We start from the raw sequence: 20,933 nt of genomic DNA on the forward strand, positions 1-20,933 counted from the left end.
CGGGTGGTTGTGGGCTTGTTGACATAGACTTGTAATTTCAAATAACCCCATAAAAAGAAGTCTAATGGTGTTAAATCACACGATCTAGGAGACCAATTTTGATCACCGAAACGAGAGAGTACACGACCTGGAAATGTCTCATGCAGTAATTGAATTGTTTCGGCTGTATGATAAGTGGCACCGTCTTGTTGAAACCACATATTGGACACATCAATATCATCCAATTTTGGCAGAAAGAACTGTGTAATCATGTCGCGATATCGAGCACCAGTAACAGACACTGCTTGACCAGCACCATTTTCAAAAAAATATGGCCCAATTATGCCTCCAGCCCAAAATCTACACCATACAGTCACGCGTTGTGGATGCATTTGTTTTTCAACAATCACATGTGGGTTCTCCGAACCCCAAATGCGGCAATTTTGGCGATTGACAAAGCCATCAAGATGAAAATGTGCTTCATCGCTTAGGATGATTTTGCTCGAAAAATCAGGGTCCATTTATTGATGTTCAATAATCCATTCAACGAACTCTCTTCTCTGTCCATGGCCATTAGGCTTCAATTGTTGTGTTAATTGAATTTTGTAAGCATGAAGACACAGATCTTTGGTGAGTATACGCTGTAGAGAGGTTCTTAAAATTTGCAATTCTTGTCCACGATGTCGAATTGAGGTTCCTGGATTGTCAGCAACACTCTCACGCACTGTTTCGACATTCACATTTGAACGGCTTGTTTTTGGACGACCAGTGTGTTTGGCGTCTCCAACGGATCCAGTCTCCATGAATTTTTCAATTAATCTCTTCACAGTTGACGAAGTTAAAACACTATTCCGACCATAAGCTTTCACTATTTTTTAAAATATTCTTTAATAATGAAGACACGTTGTTTTATCGTGTAACGCTCCATTTTTAATAACCCTATACTGTTAGCTGTCAAATTGCTTTTTTTCAGGGTTGCCAACACTTCACTGCACAAATGGCGGCAAATTCAAATCTTGCGTTAATTTTGGGACACCCTATATTTAGATTTAAGGGACCTTGAAACCTCGAGAAATGTAAACAATATTAAATTCTACCGATTACAATAAATTCCTCAGGGGAAGTTCATAAATACCACCCATGGGAAGATGTCTGTTTAGTCAACAGCCTCTCTTCATGAATAAAAATAAAAATTGCACTCAAGGCGCCGACATCCATATAACCACCTCTGGCATCTTACTACATCGCCATCTTTCTCTGTCTACCAATTTTTCTCTCTCACTTCAGCCCCTTCATTCTTTAGGGTTCAAAAAGAGTCTTCCATCTGCTCAAACCTACACGTCTCGCAAACCATTTATCCGTTTCTCTATCTACCCACCCAGAACCGAGGTCCACCACTGCTTAGCTCATATTCATATTATACGAGGGCGATGATGATGACGACGACGACGACGACGAGCGACGCCACCACCACCGTCCAACAAAAACAAAAAAACATTATTTTTCTGTACAAACAAAACGCGGGATTTTATTCCGTAGCAAATGATTGTAGGCTTTCAGTTTCAATAAAACTTTCGATGGTGAACTACAACGCCGCCGAGCCTCAGTTAATCTTTAATAGAAAACAAACTCAAACCAAGAAAACACGAAGAAAATAATAAACAACATTTTACTCAAAGTGGAATTTAAACAACAACAAAAAGAAAAGTTCTTTTTTGTGCATTGTATTTTCTTTAAAAATAAATTAAATTTTCTTTTTTTTTATTTGTTTGGTATACAAAAGTATCAAATAACTTGAGTGCCAAATAAGAGAATTAATATTAAAACAGCTTAAAGGAGTCAATGAACGTTTGTGTTACGTTACGTGTGTCCTAAATTCAGTTGAAGAAAGAGAAACTATAAATAAAATAAAAACTTAAAAACTCTTGAATTAAAGTGACAATTATAATTTTGTTATAATTTGATATCAGTTTAGTAGCAGTGATGGATGTTTGCGGAGTTTATGTCGGAGACGGGAGCATGGCCTTTGGCAGCATGCGGAATACCTACTATCGAGACTATGAACAATTTCCTTATGGATCTCTCGAAAATCAGCCTAGTCTGATGTTGAAGGATTCCTACAGTAAAGTTAAAGGTACACATTTCACCTTTTATTCTCAAAGCTTAGTACATTCAAAACATCCATAACATATGTCTATCCTTGCATTGCCTCCAAAATAGCATCTCTTATAAAAATAGAACTTTGTTTCGAGATTAGCAGATGTTATAGGAATTTATTTTGCGTCTAATGTTAACAAAATAAAGGGGTGTGGTCTTGGATTGCCTCAAAGATTTGTTTTTTTTTTCTTTTGTTTGGTTTCTACGACGCACAAAGTTAAGAAAAAAACAAAAACATGACCAACTTTTTGTTGCATTTTTAAATATACATTTTAATGGTCGTCTTATTTATGAAAGACTGTAGGTAGGTGTTTTATTTTCAAAATGCACACAAGTTGATTCGAAAACAGGTTTTTTGTGCACAGCGGGTTTAAAAAACAACGACACATTTTATGTAGACTGTGTAGTGAAGTTTGGGATATAAATAAAACTCTAATGTGGATGACCTTTCTCAAAACATACTGGTACACAGTTTTCGAAAGGAAAGAAATTGTAGCAGAGAAATAGGTATACGGCTTGGCTTGGTTTTTGTATGACTTTAGCATAAACAAAACATATACCAAATTTAAGTTGGTGTATTCTGATAACTTTTGTTGTTGTTTTTGAGGTAGGTACATTACCAGAGCTTAGTTATAGCAATCTATTAAAAGTTTTGGACTCACAGTAATGGAAAAAATAATAGAAACAAGCTTCGTGTTCATTCTTTTTAACACATAAAAAGGTGTTTGTGATGAGTAGGAAAATAAAAAAAGATTTTTAATGTTGCTTAAATGCAACAATTTTTTTAACAATATAATAATGGAAAAAAAGAGGCTGGGATGCGACCCACACTGATAACTTCCCATCCCGTCTGTGGATTGTCTTGCTTAAAAGTTTGTCTATATGTACTCGTATCAATTTTAACCAAATTTGAGTACTTTTTTATGTAAATTTAATTTTTTATGAAAAAACAGACTGTTGGATTTTTATATAAAAATTACTGAATATCGAAAACAATATTTTCTGTGAAATAAAATAAGTTTGAAGCCAATATTTCAAATTTTTGAAAAGATATTTGAGTCGAAAATCAATTTTTACCAACTTTTGTTTAATGTTTTTTAGGTTTTTAATTTTTTGTACAAATACTGTCTATCCGATTTTTTTCAAAATTTGTCTTAATGTTGAAAACAATATTTCTTATAAGCAAAAATTCATCAGAAGCTATTATATAATATTTTTGAAAAGATATTTGAGTCGAAAATCATTTCTTAACAACTTTTTTATAATTTTTTTTCGGTTTTTAATTTTTTGTAAAAAAACTGTCTATTCGATTTTTTTCAAAATGGTACTGAATGTTAAAAACAATATTTTTTCAAAGATAAAAGTAGTTTAAAGCCAATATCTACAATTTTTGAAAAGATGTTTGAGCCGAAAATCAATTTTTACCAACTTTTATAAATTTTTTTTTAGGTTTTTATTTTTTGTACAAATACTGTCTATCCGATTTTTTCTCAAAATTTGTCTTAATGTTGAAAACAATATTTCTTATAAGCAAAAATTCGTCAGAAGCTATTATATAATATTTTTGAAAAGATATTTGAGTCGAAAATCATTTCTTAACAACTTTTTTTTAATTTTTTTTTCGGTTTTCAATTTTTTGTAAAAAAAACTGTCTATTCGATTTTTTTCAAAATGGTACTGAATGTTGACAACAATGTTTTTTGAAAGTTAGAGGTATATTAAAGCCAATATCTTAAAGTTTTAAAAAGATGTTTGAGTCGAAAATCAATTTTTACCAACTTTTATTCATTTTTTTTAGGTTTTTATTTTTTGTAATAAAAACTGTCAATTCAATTTTTCTCAAAACTTTATCAGATGTCAAAAACATTATTCTTCGTTGCACAAAATTGTTTTGGAGAAGAAATCATATTTTAGTAGTAAAATTTTGGAGGTGACGCATTTTTTTTTCAATTTTCTTGATTTATAAAAAATCCGTTAAATGGATTTTTTTCAAAAAATATACTTCTTTGATATCACGTTACAATATATTATATAAAATTTAATTCAAGTCTCTAGCGTTTTTGGTTCGTAAGATATTTAGGGTTAACCACAATTTTCACCTTTTTTTCAAACTGCTATGGTGAAAGAGCCCTTTCTGCGTCTTTCTGCCTTATTATCTGTATAACAAAATTTATTTGAAGTCGATATCTCTTCTGGTTCTTGAGCTATGGACGACGAAAAAAACGTCGAGAACGTACGGACGTACAAACGTACGTACACACGCACGCACAGACATCTTTCTAAATATCTTTTATTTTGACTCTAGGGACCTTGAAACGTCGAGAAATGTCAAAATTTTCAATTTGACAAATCGGACCCATTACAATAACTTCCTATGGGAAGTTAATAATGATAAAAAGTAGATTTGTTACTATAATGTTGTTTCATCCTGGAAAAATAATAGAAACAAAATATTAGAATGGCACTCATTTTGTAGCGAGAAAATAACTTGAAAAAAAAAAAGAAAATAACGATAAAAGTATGTGAAATTCTTTGAGTATTTTGTAGTGGCCCACTTATTAATCAAAAATGCCTATACTGTTCGGGACATCGAACCAATTCGGCACATGTCTCTACTGGTATGGAGTAATATTCGCTTTAAATTTTCGACCATAACTCGTATTTCTTTTTGGTTTTACAATCTTCGATCCTTCGCTTTAAGATGCCCCTTAGTGTCCAATTGGGTTTAGGCCGGGGGATTGTGATGGCCAATTTTGAAGGGTGCTTCGCGTCATTATCCTGCAATAACTCTCATTTGATTGGTACCGCCTCTTTAATTAATGTTAGCATAACTGAATTTGAGATGTAGAAAAAATCCACATCGCCCATTTTAACCTTGATCCAAAATATTAGACCTACACCAGATGCTGAAAAGTACCATCAAATCATTATATTCAAACCACCAAAAAAAATGGCAATTTTCGTGGACTTCTACTTGGAAGACTTGCTTCTATAAGTTTTTGAGTTGTCTTAAAGAAAGAAATTGTTTCTTCTTATATATTCTTACCAATGGTGTATCAAAACGCGAAGAAGTTTATCTTTTGTAATCAAATACTTGTTTCTTCAAACAGTTTAGGGTTTTTAAAATTTCAACCATCACTTTTCCAGCTTGTCCTATTTTTTTCATCACTTCGCGTTCAAAATGAGTAGAATGTAATTCACGAGCCATACTTATTAAAATTATGGACTACTTTTAAAAAATTCAGTTAGTATCGAAAATGAAATATCTGACAAACTTATAAACAAAGTCAAAAACCCTGTTTGCATAAATTAAAAACTGACCCTTAAGTTAGAATAGCAGTTAAAATAGCTTGTTTCTATTATTTTTTTAAAGGCGAAATCATTATTGGCCTCAAACTTTTTACCATCCACACAACAATTTTGCCATTTGAGAGCATTATTAGGTACGATTAAAATATAGAAAGACTAACGACAAAAGACTTAATTGCTAAAAAAATATTGTGTATCGAAAATGATGAACACGGATGTTTCTATTATTTTTTCCATCACTATACTTATATTAAAACAAGATTCTGATTAATTTATGTACCATTCGATTTTAGAGATAGATTTTATATCTGAATCTTTAGCATTTAAAATTTGAGTGTAGATTAGAATTAAAATGCACGACTGGGTTGTACGAACTTCCTCATGTATCCTAAGAGCCTGTTTAAACATATTTCTTGTATTTTAAGGTTTAAAAATGTGCCTGCAAAGAAAGCTTGTTTTCAAAAATTTAAATGCCATTTGATTTTTCAATTTATTTTTGAAAATCATTAGAGCAGTTTTCTTGAAATTTATTTTTCATATGTACATTTTTTTAATTAATTAATTAAAAAATATTGGTAATAGTTAAAAGTAAGGTTTATACATTTTTTCTGTTAGTTTGTTTTTAAATAAAGTCAAAACTATGCAAAGTTATTTAAAAAAAAAAATGTTTTAAACTCAAAATTTGGACAAACAAAAGTTAAAAAAAGGGTTAACGTGTAATTTTTCAAAACCTTAAAATTATCTTCTATTGTTTTTGTAGAAGTCATTGCTCTTATTTGTTTTTGATTAAAAACTGAAAACTAGATGATTCATGTCTTCTAGTTCTTGAGAAAATTTTGAGTTTAAAATTAAATTTTTCAAAAACTATGCACAGTTTTGACTTGATTTAAAAACTTAAACTAAACTTTAATAAAACAGAATGTTGGCTTTAAAAAAATTTTAATAAATACCATTATTTTTTAATCCTGTAACAATCCTGTCTAAACGGGGTGAGATAGACCCCCCCCTCTCATAGTAAAAAATGCTTGTTTTTAACTGTTCTATACTAATCGGTTGTTATATCTTGTCGCCTGAGTTATCGTACTCTTGCCTAAAAAAGTGATGATTCATTTTTAAGACATCGAATTTCGAAAAGAAAAATCTTAGTATTTTTTGTCATAACTAAAAATAATTACAATGACATTCTTGATCATCAAGTATTATTGAGACAGTATAAGAGCTGTGCGGTTGATAAGTTCTTAAGAAAACTTAAAGACAAAATAATGGTTCTATGGGAGGTACCCTTCTGGAGAATCACAAAACATTGTATTTTTGTATATTGGAAGAAGCTAAACAAAGACAAACAAAATATTAACCTAAATTTAAAAAATAAAAGTCAATATTTTTTTTTTAGTTCGAATTTTCGGTTTTTGACCACAAAATTTGTATGGGGACTACTGTTATTTTTGAGTCTTAATACAAAAATGAAAAAAAAACTAATAATCCGAAAGGGCTAAAAACCTTAAATTCGGAAAGTAGAGTCAATGCTTTAAACTGTAGGGGCAAGGACAGGCAGACAGACGGACGGAATCGGGGGACTCACGAATGCAAAACCTGCCAAATACACAGTTCCTATACGTGTCGCTAGTAAAAATGTAGATAATTATGGTTTTCTAAAGCGAGCAGGTCGAAATGCTGTATTTCAGAATCTTGTATGAACGAAATTTTGTATGATACTGTTTCACCTTAATGATGTACCTTACATACAGATATGGACATTAAAATAGAAACACTAAACAGAGTTTTAAAAATTCAATTTTTAATGACTTCAAATTAGGTTTTACTTTTCTTATTTTTTTTTTCTTTCAAACTAAAATAACACATTATTTAAATATAAAAATTTTAACTTAAAATATTTTAAATTAATAAATGTAAAAACACAACCAATTTTCGTTAAATTAAATGCAAAGCTATTCTGGATTAAAAAATTATTATAATATCTGGTAGCCTGGCCCTCAGCTTTAATTACAGAGTGACATCTGTTGGGTATTAAGTGAAACGCTGCTTTTGAACTATCCTCCAAAGTTCGTCTTTATTTTTTGCTAAATGTTTCCAAACCGTTCATTTTTAATCTCCTTTAAAATGTTCTGTGGGATTTAAGTCAGGCGATCGGGATGGCCCTGTTTTTTTTTGTCCCTAAAATACTTTTGAGCAGACTTGGAAATATGCTTAGGCTCGTTGTTCGCTGTAGAACATATTTGACAGTCATGTTCTTGTCCCCATAAGGCAGCATCGTATCCTCCATGATACTCACTTTCATATTTGGATCCATTTTACCCTCAATGAAATGTATTGGTCCAACGCCATACAAAGAAAATTAACGACAACATTTTTGACCGTTTTCTGACTGTATTTGGGATTAAGTTCCCTCAAAGAATGCCTTCTTACGTTTTGTCTGGCATCACTTCCACTCCTATCAAAATGATCGTGGGCGAATTTTAACCGGCCACCCTTCTGAGCAAGTTAGTTTCAACAAGTCTTCTAGAAACAGTTCTGGAATTTATTGAAGGCTGTAGTTTTTTATTTTCCTTGAAGACTCACAAGGATGTTTTTTTCGAGGCACAAATGATCATTCAGTCTACTCGTGGCGTTGTTTTGCTTGTTTTTCCCAGCTGTTTTTGGCTCTCAGCGGTCAAATTGCTTTTGCAATCAACTTGAGAGAGATCTGCTGATTATTCTGGCTATTTCCCTCAAGATTTTCCCCCATTTCGAAGAACTAAACATGTTTTATTTAGAATTAATTGTAGTATCATTAAAATAATTTAAATTTACTTCCTAAAGCGAATTTATTGTTTTATAACTCTTTTCGTTCCCAATTTAATTGCCCGGCATATTAATTGCTTGCGAAATTTTTAAGTTTAATTTTTTTTTATTGAAAAAAAATATTTACTCGTGACTTTCGGTGTTTTGACTTTGATTTATATTTGATTCAAAATTTAAAACAAAATGGATTTGTCTAGTGTGTTCCAACAATACATTTCTGAATCGGAAACTCAGGATGTTGAAGATGTTATTGGTTTATGTGCAAGAAGTGCTGAAGACGAGCAGTGAACTTCAACATCCAAACAATAAACCGAAGAAGCAAACAATTTATTTCTCTTCGGAGGAAAAAAGAAACTGGCTTCGTTTAGTCGAAGCCAGTGAAGCTATTTGGAAGTTGGAAAAATAATTCAGCCGTTGCGAGCCTCTGGAGTAATATAGCTGCAGAAATGGAGAAACCATGTACTAACTGCTCAACAAAATGTTAATATATATAAATCTTTTTCACTTTTGTTTACCAGCAGCAGACTGTCAGAACTTGTCAATTGTTTTTGACAGCTGACAGAACACTCCACAAATATTTGTCCGCTGTGGTTTTCGTTTTCATCATGCTCTGCACTTGGAGATCGCCGAAAAAATTCGTTTCACTTCAGCTGCGTACTAGGCTTAAGAAATAAAAACTTGCAAAAAATACTTCTGAAATTGGTAAAAAATTGTTTTCGACTAAAAATCTCGTTAACAAAACTAGATTTTCAAACTAAGCTATTTCCTTATATGAAAAATAATGTAAGTATTTTTAAAATTTTTAAGAATAATACAACTGGCAACTTTTTTAACCCAACACGAAAACCTACAAACTTTTAAGCAAGACAAATCGATAGACGGGATGGGTAGTTATCAGTGTGGGTCGCATCTTAGCCTCTTTTTTAAAAAAGCAATTAAAACATGTAAACAAATTTGTTTATATCGTACAAAAATGCATTTGTAAAACATTCATTATATACCTTTATTCTTGTAAAGTATCTCATAATGTTATTTAAAAAAATCTTAGAATATCTGCTTTTCCAAATTATATTATTCTGTAAATAGGCTCAAACTGATTTTTCATTTTAAGTCTATTGTGACCATACAAAATTTTGAAATACAGATTTGTGTCTTTAAGAATTTTCACCGAAAACAGTATTTTTTACATACGGTATTATGATCCAAAAAATATTTCAACCCCAATCTTTTCAATTAAATCAACTGATTAATAAATGCTACTAAATAATTATATGGTTCAAATATTTTGGTTTCTTTGAATTCTTATTGGGTTTAAAAATAAAATATTCTTAAATCCAATTAACTTCTTTAAGTGTTTTTTCCTTTAAGTTGTTGTTTTTGAAAAAAGATAAAAATATTAAATAAAACTTAACTTGTTTTGAATTTTCTGTTCAAGAACACACATTCATGTGATTCAATTTTATATCAAAACAAAAAACCAACAACGGCGCAACCTTTACACAACATTATTTGTTCGTAATTTTAAGATAAAAAAAACAAATAGCTGACGACGACAACGACGGCGACGTGCCCCCACGCACATCCTCTGAGATAACATCTGTTTACTTGTCGAAACACAAGGGGCTATAGAGGCTACAGCCAAAGCCACACTACGAGCCAAGTCTCACGTCACGGAAAAATGAAGAGAAACATGAGAACCGAGAGAAAGAAAATGGTCGAGCATAAAAAAGACACACATTTTATTACATACGTGCGTCCTTGCACGTATACCAAAAATCGTCTATCTAAGTATGCGTCAGCTGACACACATTCAAAATAAAATAAATAAAATTTCTGTTTTTGTTTTTGTTATTCAATAATAAAAATAAACACCTTGGATTGAGCAATCACAATCAACCAGTTCTCGATATTTGTTTTGATATGCATTTGATAAGCAAACAAGCTACTACCTATCTAGTTCACATGACCTCAGACACCTGAACCTGGTGCGTGTGCATCTATGAAGTTGCAAGATTTCTATCAACAATAATTATTATTATAAACAATGGATATCAGATGCAAAGATACAAAACAACTTCCGCAAAAATAAAAAAAAAATTACCACCATACACATTTTGCGTTTTTCCATTGTAAAATTAGTAAAGTTAAGTAATGGAGGTCGTGCATGGTTTATTATTAGAACTTCCGTGTTTGTATTCAAATTTGGTGAATAATAAGTAAATTTAGTTTTGCTTAGGAAAATTCAATTGAAAATGATACTAGGGTGTAAGATGGAAGGACTTAGCATTGTCAAACAATAAATCGGGGTTACTTATAGTTTCACTAGTGGAAAAAGGTTTTCTTACTGGCAATACATTTGAACTTTGATAGTTTTAATCGAAATCCGACTTTATAGCATCACGTCAGGTTTTTAAGATATTCAGCCCTATTCTGCTATTCGATTCCTTTTCACACTGCCTTTGCATTCTGCTATCCATCGGGTGAACTACATTATCCCAAACCAATTTGACATTCACGTTAACCGCTGTTCATGCAAAAATCTTGGGAATGTTGGATAAATTGTTTTGAATCATACAAAAATTAAGTTTAATCAATCCACCTAAACCGAAAAGTTTGTGTAATTTTTGGAAATGGTCGGTATTGGAGTTTTTATTCCAATTGTAAGCAGAGGAATAAGAGAATCCTCAAACAGAGAGCTTCGTAGAATGTTAAAAAGTGTCTTCCTTCCTCTAAAAATGTTAATATTATTTTATTTATAAAAAAAATGTTCTAAATTTAGCAATAAATAAGGTTTTCACTTACATTTTTTTATAAAAATTAACAAATCAGACATCAAATGAAAAATCCGCTGAATTGTATAGAATGAATGCTTTCACGAAAATAGAAGAATACCGCGCAGTATTACCGACATACACAGATTCACTTTGAATGAATACCAGAATAATGATAAGAGAAAATTCAAGTAAAATTCCCCCCCTGATGAATAGCAGAATAGGCCTGATTACTTTTTAAAATTCGAAAAATCATGTATGTAAGGCTTTTTAAGACTAACTAAATTTATGAAGTAAACGGTGATTTTTTAAGAGCTTGAGAACTTTTTAAAAAAAAAAAAAAAACGCATAAAATTTGCAAAATCTCATCGATTCTTTATTTGAAACGTTAGATTGGTCCATGACATTTACTTTTTGAAGATAATTTCATTTAAATGTTGACCGCGGCTGCGTCTTAGGTGGTCCATTCGGAAAGTCCAATTTTGGGTAACTTTTTCGAGCATTTCGCCGGAATAGCCCGAATTTCTTTGCAAATGTTGTCTTCCAAAGCTGGAATAGTTGCTGGCTTATTTGTGTAGACTTTAGACTTGACGTAGCCCCACAAAAAATAGTCTAAAGGCGTCAAATCGCATGATCTTGGTGGCCAACTTACCGGTCCATTCCTTGAGATAAATTTTTCTCCGAAGTTTTACCTCAAAATGGCCATAGAATCGCGAGCTGTGTGGCATGTAGCGCCATCTTGTTGAAACCACATGTCAACCAAGTTCAGTTCTTCCATTTTTGGCAACAAAAAGTTTGTTAGCATTGAACGATAGCGATCGCCATTCACCGTAACGTTGCGTCCAACAGCATCTTTGAAAAAATACGGTCCAATGATTCCACCAGCGTACAAACCACACCAAACAGTGCATTTTTCGGGATGCATGGGCAGTTCTTTAACGGCTTCTGGTTGCTCTTCACTCCAAATGCGGCAATTTTGCTTATTTACGTAGCCATTCAACCAGAAATGAGCCTCATCGCTGAACAAAATTTGTCGATAAAAAAGCGGATTTTCTGCCAACTCTGCCAACACAAACCCAATTGCTGCGAACGGCGACGAATCGACATTTCACGGTCTTCAGCAACACTCTCAGAAACAGACGCAATATTCTCTTCTGTACGCACTGTACGCATTCGTGTGGTTGGTTTAATGTCCAATAAAGTAAACTGAGTGCGAAACTTGGTCACAATCGCATTAATTGTTTGCTCACTTGGTCGATTATGTATCGGACGTAAAGCGCGAAACACATTTCGAACCGAACACTGATTTTGGTAATAAAATTCAATGATTTGCAAGCGTTGCTCGTTAGTAAGTCTATTTATGATGAAATGTCAAAGCATACTGAGCATCTTTCTCTTTGACACCATGTCTGAAATCCCGCGTGATCTGTCAAATACTAATGCATGAAAATCCTAACCTCAAAAAAATCACCCTTTAGAATAAATGCGTTCACGTGAATAGTAGAATACTGCGCAGTATTACCGACATTACCGACATAAACAGATTCACTTCGAATGAATAACAGAACAATGATTAGTGAAAATTCAAGTAAAATAGCAGAATAGGCCTGATAACTTTTTAAAATTCGAAAAAACACGCATATAAAGCTTTTTAAGGCTAACGAAATGTACGAAGTGGCTTCTGGTTTAAATAAAATCCGTGGTGGTTTTCCAATTCCAGATTTTTAATCCCTTTCTTTAATATTAAGAAAAATCTTTATAAATTGTTAGATTTCAACTGTTTGACAAAAATTTTGAAAGAAACGCTTATCGCTGAGACACAAACACGCTTCAGATCGGCTTCGTCTGCGTTACGTTGGACCTGCTTCGAGGTTGCTTTGAATGACACTTCCAATATGAAATTTCTAAAATGGCACTTCTGTCATTTATTTTTGTTGTTATTTTTTATCAAATTAAAAAAAAATGAGTTTTGAAATCGAAAAAATTAAATTTATCGTGAAAGTAGCTTACACACCCAATTGGAATCCCTCCAAAAGCAAATGTATTTTGTTTGTTGACTTTTCTACAGCTGTTGAGCTGTCAGACAAAGCAAATGTTCAACAAATGGAGTCACATTACGTTATTTCCTTACGATTGTCAAATGAAACATGAGGTCGAATTTTCATTGGCTGCGTTCAATCTCAGACAGAAAGGGTGACCGGATATCTTTTTTTTGTGTAAAATAACAGCTGATCAAAAACTGCTAAGATGTCAAAAAAGGAATCCAAAGGTATCTAACAATTTCTGGGGTATGTAGGTATCTGACAGTACAGCTGACTCAACACATGGTTTAATTTCAAGAAACTTGAAAAATGATTTCAGCTTCTTGTATTTTTTGATACAAAATGTAAGTTGAAGTTGAACTTTAGAAGGTAATTATGATGTATTTTGACTTCGAAGCTTAAATGTTTCTCTGCTTTTTGTGAACAGCTGAAAGTTGTTTTTATTTTTTTGTAAGCTATTTTTTTGTACAGCTATCCAACTCGTTCAACAAGGTATCTTGAAATCTACCTATCCAAAAAACCTATCCAACGAGAGATTGAACGTAACCGTTGTGTAGTATGCATTAAATTCCTATGGTCAGGTGAAGCCGAAGCTAAAGCGTGTTTGTGTTTGAGCCATTAAGCATTTATGCAAAACGGTTTTCAACATAAAAAAAATAGTTCTTGTAACGAATCTGTTGTTTAAACAATTCTATTAAACCAATGTTCAAATAATAATAACAACTTGAGCAAATAGTTAAAATGAAAGTTTGAGTTCGAAATCAACTCTTTAAACTCACTCCAAAACATATTTTTCAAAACTATTAAAGTATTGCTCAAAACTTGAAATATAGAGCCAAATAAAGGCTCATAGCTAATGAGAATATCCAGAAAGTAAGTAAGATACTAAAATGATACAAATTGTTCCTGGAACAGAAAGATTTATACTTTGCAAAATCATCATACAATTTATTGCCAAGATATATTTTGAATTTTAACTTGGCCTTAAAAACGCCGTTTTTTAAAATTGTTTTTAAGCCTTTTACGGCCAATTTCTTGACAAAGTTCTAGCCTCCAAAACTTAGTTTATTGATAAATTATAACTCGATTGAGCTCTAACTTATTTCTTGATTAAGTTGTCAAGCGTTAGAACTCTGATTTAAATCTCAGTCTAAAATGGAATTTCTATTAAGCCTCTCAAATTTGGACCACAATGCCATCTAAATAAATAAATAAATTGGGTGGCGCGACAGTCCGTAAAGAACCAGGGCCTAGTGACTTACAACTCTCAACTATTGCTGTGTGCGAGTAATGTTGTCAGGAATGGAGGGGACCTAAAGTTTAAATGCCTAATTTGAACGGTTAATTTGAGAAAGCACTTTTTCATGACAAGAATTACTCTTGGAGGATTTGTCAATTCCTCGCAAGAGGCAGTATCCGTGAAAAGACTTTAGATGGCATAGGCAGGGATCGAACCTAAGAACTTTGGCATGGCAGTCCAACACACCTACCATCATGCCACGGGTACTGACACTCAGGCTGCTATTAAATCTCTTGACGGTGTTTCAAACAAATCTCAAACGGCTCTCGATTGTCGATCGTCTCTTATGGAGATGGCGCAGCAATTAAACATTCACCTCTGTTGGGTGCCGGGCCACAGAGACATCACAGGAAATTGTAGAGCGGATGACCCCTCATACCTATTTCACCTGAAATGGAGAAGATAGGTATACCGATAGCTACATATACACTTCTACTAAAAGAAACAGCTTTTGCGAAAGCAAACTCTAGGTAGCACAATTTACCAACATGCGCAGCCACAAACTATATGGCCTTCACTGGACCTAAAGCGCTCTAAAGACTTGTTATCTCAAAGCACACTTCACACAAGGGACACTGTCTTATAGGCAGACACGCAATACGGCTTGGTGTAGCCTCAAATGACTTCTGCAGGAGCTGTATGGACGAAGAAGAAGAGGAAAAAATTTCTCACCTTCTCTGCACTTGCCCTGCTCTTTCACTAAGACGAAAACTTCATTTGGGAGACTACTCTTTTGATAATCCCAGTGAACTAGCTAAAAAAGATATCAAATATCTTCTTCGCTTTATAAAAAGCTCAAAATGGTTCTACTAGTTAGAAGTAATTCTCTAGATTCATGTGGTATAACAATGGGCCTTTCTCTTGGCCTAAGTGTGTGGATTATAAATCCGCAGCCACGTTAACCTAAACCTAAACCTAACCCCTAAAGTGAAGTTTTAGGAAAAAAGTTAATACGTGAAAAAAGTGAAGAGCATGTCTAGTTGTAAATGATAGAAAAGTATAAACTAGTTTTGTACTAAACATAAAATATTTATTTAAAAACACAATAAAAGCTCTAAATTGAGTTTTCATCAAAAAACCCTCCTTTAAATTCAATAATTTTTTTTTACAATTCTGGCAATCTTCTTACAAGGTTTTGAATTTTTTCTTGTGGAATATTATTCCAGCAATTTTGTAGAGTTTCCCAAAGAGCAGATTCCGATGTCATGTGGTGATTCCGACATTTCTGTCAAGCTCATTTCTCAATAGAGCTTTACCATTACTTTTAGAATTTCCTCATCTTCTTTTTGTTTTAGGTATCCCGGGAAAAGTTTTTGAGTGTGTTTCGGGTCATTGTCTTGCTGGAATACAAAACCTTAACCGATGAATCGGAGTCCAGAAACCAAAACGTCGTCTTCCAATATCGTTTTATAGACTTCTTTATCCATTCTTCCGATCACTCGTGTGACATCTCCTCCTCCATCGAAGGAAAAACATCCCCACACCATTACTGAACCGCCTCCATGCTTTACTGTTGGGACCAAACAGTCTGGTAGCATCTCCTGTTCAGCACTGCGCCTGACGTATACTCTGCAATTTGACCCAAATATCTTAAACTTGGACTCATCGCTCCATAAGACTGTGTTGAAGTCTTAATCTGTCCAATTCTTATGGGGTTTGGCCCATTCCAACCGTTTTATCTTGTTTTGGGGTCGTAGTCCAGAATGCCTTAGCCTTCGTTGAATCGTTGATACAGATAATGGTTCTTCCCAGATTTCATTGATCTCGGTGCGTATTTTTGGTGCTGTTTTCTTCCTAGAACGGTTGCTTATGGTGATGATATGCAGATCTTCGGTTTTTGTCGTAACTCTAGGTCGTCCTGACCTCGGTTTATCCTTAAAACCGCCGGTACTAGAGTAACGCTATATGGTCCTGTGAACTGCTCCTTTGGATATCTTCAGTTTTGTGGGGATTTCTCTTTGAGAATAGCCTTCTTCAATAAGGGTCATAATCGCCCATCGAGTTTCAATAGTTAATTCCTTAACTATTCTCATGATGCGCACTTTGTTTACTGGAGAAGATCACAGTCTCAAATAAATTAAAATTGGATCTAACCGAGCATTATATTCAAAATCCTGAATATGCGGGTATTCAAATTTTACATTTGTTTACCCTTTAATATTACCCCAGTCATAAAAAAATTCAAATTGAATGTAAAAAGTCATACAAAATAAAAACTATGGGAAATCCAAATAGAAGCCAAAAACCCATTTTTTCATAAAATTCCTCATAATTTACAGAAAAGGATTAATATCTGGGGTTTTTCCACTTGCACTTTCTATGAATGGTCTAAGTTAACAATGCAGTAAAAAAAATCCTTATTCATTCATAAACCCAAGCGCCAGGTACAAATAAAGCAACCCTTTGAAAGTGGTCTCAAACTTTTGACCGGTAGTGTACTTATGCATCCTTGTTTTAGAAAATGTAATTTTTTCATTAAATAATTGAGACCATTAAGGACGCTATTTGAGCATAATACTCCAATTTCGATGGGTAGCTATTGAGTACAAATAAAAGAGCATGGGTTTTTACTAGGCCATGCATTTTCGAACAAATAATCAGAAACGATATTTTGACGTATAAAAAATAACCTGTAAAATAAGCCTTTTTCATTATTTTCTAAAAAGTTTTGATTTTTTTACCTTAGCTGTTGACTTCTAAATTGAATATTTTCTAAATGTAGAAGGAAAGTTGCAAACTTGCAAACTATTTTGTACTAGCGGCCCGACCTGGCTTCGCACGGGTACACTAAATTAGAAAAAAATGTTATGCTTATCTTAAAGCCTCCCTGTACACTACGTTAGCTGTGGTATTTGTAGGTGGCAAAAAACGTTTTGATTTTCAGCAGATCCTAATGGAGAAAGTGCCACAAGTCGATACCAACTATGGGAAAAGTTTGTCCCTGGGATTAATTTATTGTTAGGACAAAGGATATTTTTTAAGAGAACTGTAACCTTTTAAAAGATATGGGCAAATCAGTTGGTATCACTTGGATCCGCGGAACATGTGCGAGCTGACCGCCCCCGGGAACCGTAATGATAGTTGGTACAATCACATTATCTCTTAATTCTCCGATCAATAGGCTTGAACCATTACATATATTGGGAGGGCTTAAATTTCTTTAAAGCATAACAGGCGCAACGTTACAAATGGTAGAGTTTGGCGAAAGTCTCCAGCGAAAACAAAAGTTACGCCACCCATCATATTGCATGAGTTTCTTATATCTTTTAATGGGCGGTTCACTGCTTCTGCATGAGCTCTATGGCTGATAGTGCACTCATCAAAAATTATCAGCGAAGTGTCCTGTAAGAGCTTTGCTAGTGGACTATTTTTACGGATTCAACATACAGACTGTTGATCTAAAGAAACAGCCAACGGTAATTTAAACGTAGAGTGAGCCGTTTTCCCATCATTTCAGCAGTTCCTGATGATGTCACTGCCATTGCTTTTCTTTCGTATAATCGTACTTTTGACAATACTAAATTGACAAGAAAGGTTTAACCCGTGCCACCGGGCACGTCCAAAAAAAATAGTTGACCACTGTTATTTTCCACACTTTCAATTATAGCTTCGAACGCTATTTTTTGATCTGCCACTAACTTGAATGACAAATTCTGACAACTCGTATTCTATCATATTGTCGAACATTTGTTTGTCCTACCATTAATACTCTTCGCAACGTTTGCGATAATTTAGGGCCACGAGGGATACGTGTAAGAATTGGCGCAAGATGGTCATCGTTGATCTTCACGGGCAGCCATTAGCGAGCAAAAGTATAGTGAAGTACCTCGGTATCTGGTTAGATCAGTATTTATATTTCGACAGACATATAAATGCTGGTCTGACCAGGGCCAGAGGAGCCTTCGCTCTGACGAAACGGCTGTTTTTTAGCAGTCGGCTTGACCCCAGATTTAAGGTAATTTACTACATGGCCCTCATACGGCCAATGATCGTTTATGGTTGTCCTGTATGGTTCAACGTTGCCCCTTCCCAGATGGAGAAGTTTCGGGTGTTCGAGCGGCAGTGTTTACGACGCTGTACCGGTTTATATCGAACAGCCGAGTCTTCTTATGTGCATTACTTTTCCAACGCGGTCCTATACAACGGGGCTCGAATCAAAAGAATTGACAATTTCGTGATAAAACTCGTTCGAGGTCACATTGCAAGAGCTATGTCTTCGACCAACAATTTAATTTTCGGGGCGTTCTATCCGAACGACGAGTATTTTGAAAGTGCACGCTTGAGCGGCTTCATTCCATCAGAGGCATTCTTCTTTTTAGACAAATGCGGTCTGATACAGGATAGATTGGCAGTTCCGTTAATCTACCACGTCAGACGAAGAACCGTGGATAGGCGACTCCTGTACAATCGGAACGTCATGGCACAAAGCGGAGCAGAGCTCCTTCGGTTCAGTAGGGCTGTGTCCGAACGGGACCTAACTGATAGGGTGAAGCAGGAGAACTAGTTTAAAATTTAAATGAAGTAAAATAGATCTTAGGGCCGAAAGGCATTAGTTTTAAGTGTTATAGTTTAACTTAGAGTGTCCGTATGAGACCATTAAGTTAGTTGTAAGTTATGGATAATTAGGCTAGTTTTATGAATTTTTGTCTAGCTTTAAGATAGGTTTAAGAATGAATTAATAAAAATGAATTATAATAAAATAAAAAGCGTTTGCGATAAAAGACATTTTATGGCTATTTTTTTTCACCTTCGGTTAGTTTTAATAGGAATTTCTGAAGGTTTCTATAGTAAACTGTACTAAATATAGCCCATGTTACTCAGTGATAATGTAGATTTCTAATGAAAGAAGAACTATTAAAATCGGTCCAGCACTTTTTGAGTTTATTTGTTCCATACAAAAATACAAATCTTTCCTCTTTATAATATTGGTTTAGGTTACAAGATAATTAAAAACGCAAGTATCAAATCAAATTTTTGTCCAAACTGACTAAAAATTGTATTTAATCAATATTCTTACTTTCAACCTTTAAACTTTGACTCCATGCATTCAGAAGCATTGATTTTGAGTCTAGGAATTTGGAATATTGTACAAAAACAAACTTTTGATGTGATCGATAAATTGGTTTCAAACAAACTCGTTTATTACAATGAAACATTTTGAGCTTTTTTTAAAACATTCCAAAATGTTCTAAGAAAACAAAAAACACGTACAACTTGAATGTTTTATCATAAACAGATTGTGGGGTTATACCAAAGAAACCTTTGTTCAGCATTTGTCCTTTTGTCCGATTGTTGAGCAAATTTTATCAACTTTAACCATCGCTTCAAAAAGTGCCTTCCTATTTAATTTTGATTAAATATAAATTTTTTTGACAATATATAAATCTGCTATAAAAGCTTGATTATTATATCAATTATTTATAAATACGTGTCAAATTTCAAGGTTTTATTTGTTTCAAATGTTATCTTCATTTTAACCATGAACATTCTAATTTAAAAATACACTTATGATAATTCAGCTTATTATTAATTATTTTATTTTTGACAATTATTGTATCTTCTATAAATAAATTAAAAGTAGATTTTTAAATTTGAGACTTATCATATTTTTCATTTTTATTTAAAAACAAACAAAAAAAAAACAATAAATTATATTTTTCTTACAGAAAAATGCCAACAAACCAAGGTTACGAAGTCATCAAAGAAGGAGTGTCCATTTTGCAAGGAAAACAAAAAACGCCCATTAACAAAATACCTGCGAACCCGTGTTATGCGAAAACATAGCGAGAGTATTTGCGAAGAGAAGGAAGAAGATGAAGAAGAACAAGAAGGTGGACATCAAGACGAAACCGAAGAACACAACCATGGCGATCAATACACGAAATAATAACGTCAAAGCCAGACATTTTAGCATTTTCTTGTTTTTTATTTAAGCACTATGAGCAGCTTTACAAAAAGTTTCAAGATTTAATGAAGCTAATGCTTTTCATAATTTAATTTAATTTTTTTTCATAATTATCTTATTTAAAATATTATATTTATATTTAAGACTGAAACGACTAATAAATTATACATTTTGGGAAAAAATATCGTTGATACGATAAAAACAAAACATAACCATAAATTTGATTAACTCTTCTTTTTATTATTATTATTATTATTACTCTGATTATAATTATTGCTCTATTTTATTTGTCTATATTAGACACAAATGCATTAAAATAATTTATATATATTCGATTTAAATTAAGAGAAGAGAAAATTGTTAAATTTAGATTTAAGAAAGTACCACTGTGTACTTAAAGTTTAAACAAAATTATTAGCTGTAATAATATAATAATATACGAGCAGATATTAAATTGTTACAATAAATAGAAACAAATAAAGATGTGGTATGTCTTTGTTATATATTTATATTGTATATGAAAAAATAATTTTAATATAGTCTTGTATACATTTTATACATAATGTTAAATAAATTTGTTAAAAAAATCTTTTATTTAACGTCAAAAATAAATGAAATGATCTTATAAGACTTTATTGTTTTACTTATTTTAGTGATTGATGATGATG

The 20,933-nt window shown here is 33.0% G+C and overlaps 2 protein-coding genes across 2 annotated transcripts in view; one reads left to right on the forward strand and one right to left on the reverse strand.

Moving 5' to 3' along the window:
• The window catches only part of LOC129948896 (kinesin-like protein KIF14), a 106,198-nt gene that overhangs the window by 39,546 nt on the left and 45,719 nt on the right, over nt 1-20,933 (reverse strand). The window lies entirely within an intron of this gene.
• Nucleotides 1,504-20,893, forward strand: LOC129948898 (uncharacterized). Its single transcript, XM_056060048.1, has 2 exons — nt 1,504-2,113; nt 20,027-20,893. Exons 1-2 carry the CDS (start codon nt 1,963-1,965, stop codon nt 20,245-20,247), a joined length of 372 nt encoding a protein of 123 aa, XP_055916023.1. The 5' UTR covers nt 1,504-1,962; the 3' UTR covers nt 20,248-20,893.

Source organism: Eupeodes corollae, chromosome 3 (assembly GCF_945859685.1).
Source record: "Eupeodes corollae chromosome 3, idEupCoro1.1, whole genome shotgun sequence".
Lineage (NCBI taxonomy): Eukaryota > Metazoa > Arthropoda > Insecta > Diptera > Syrphidae > Eupeodes > Eupeodes corollae.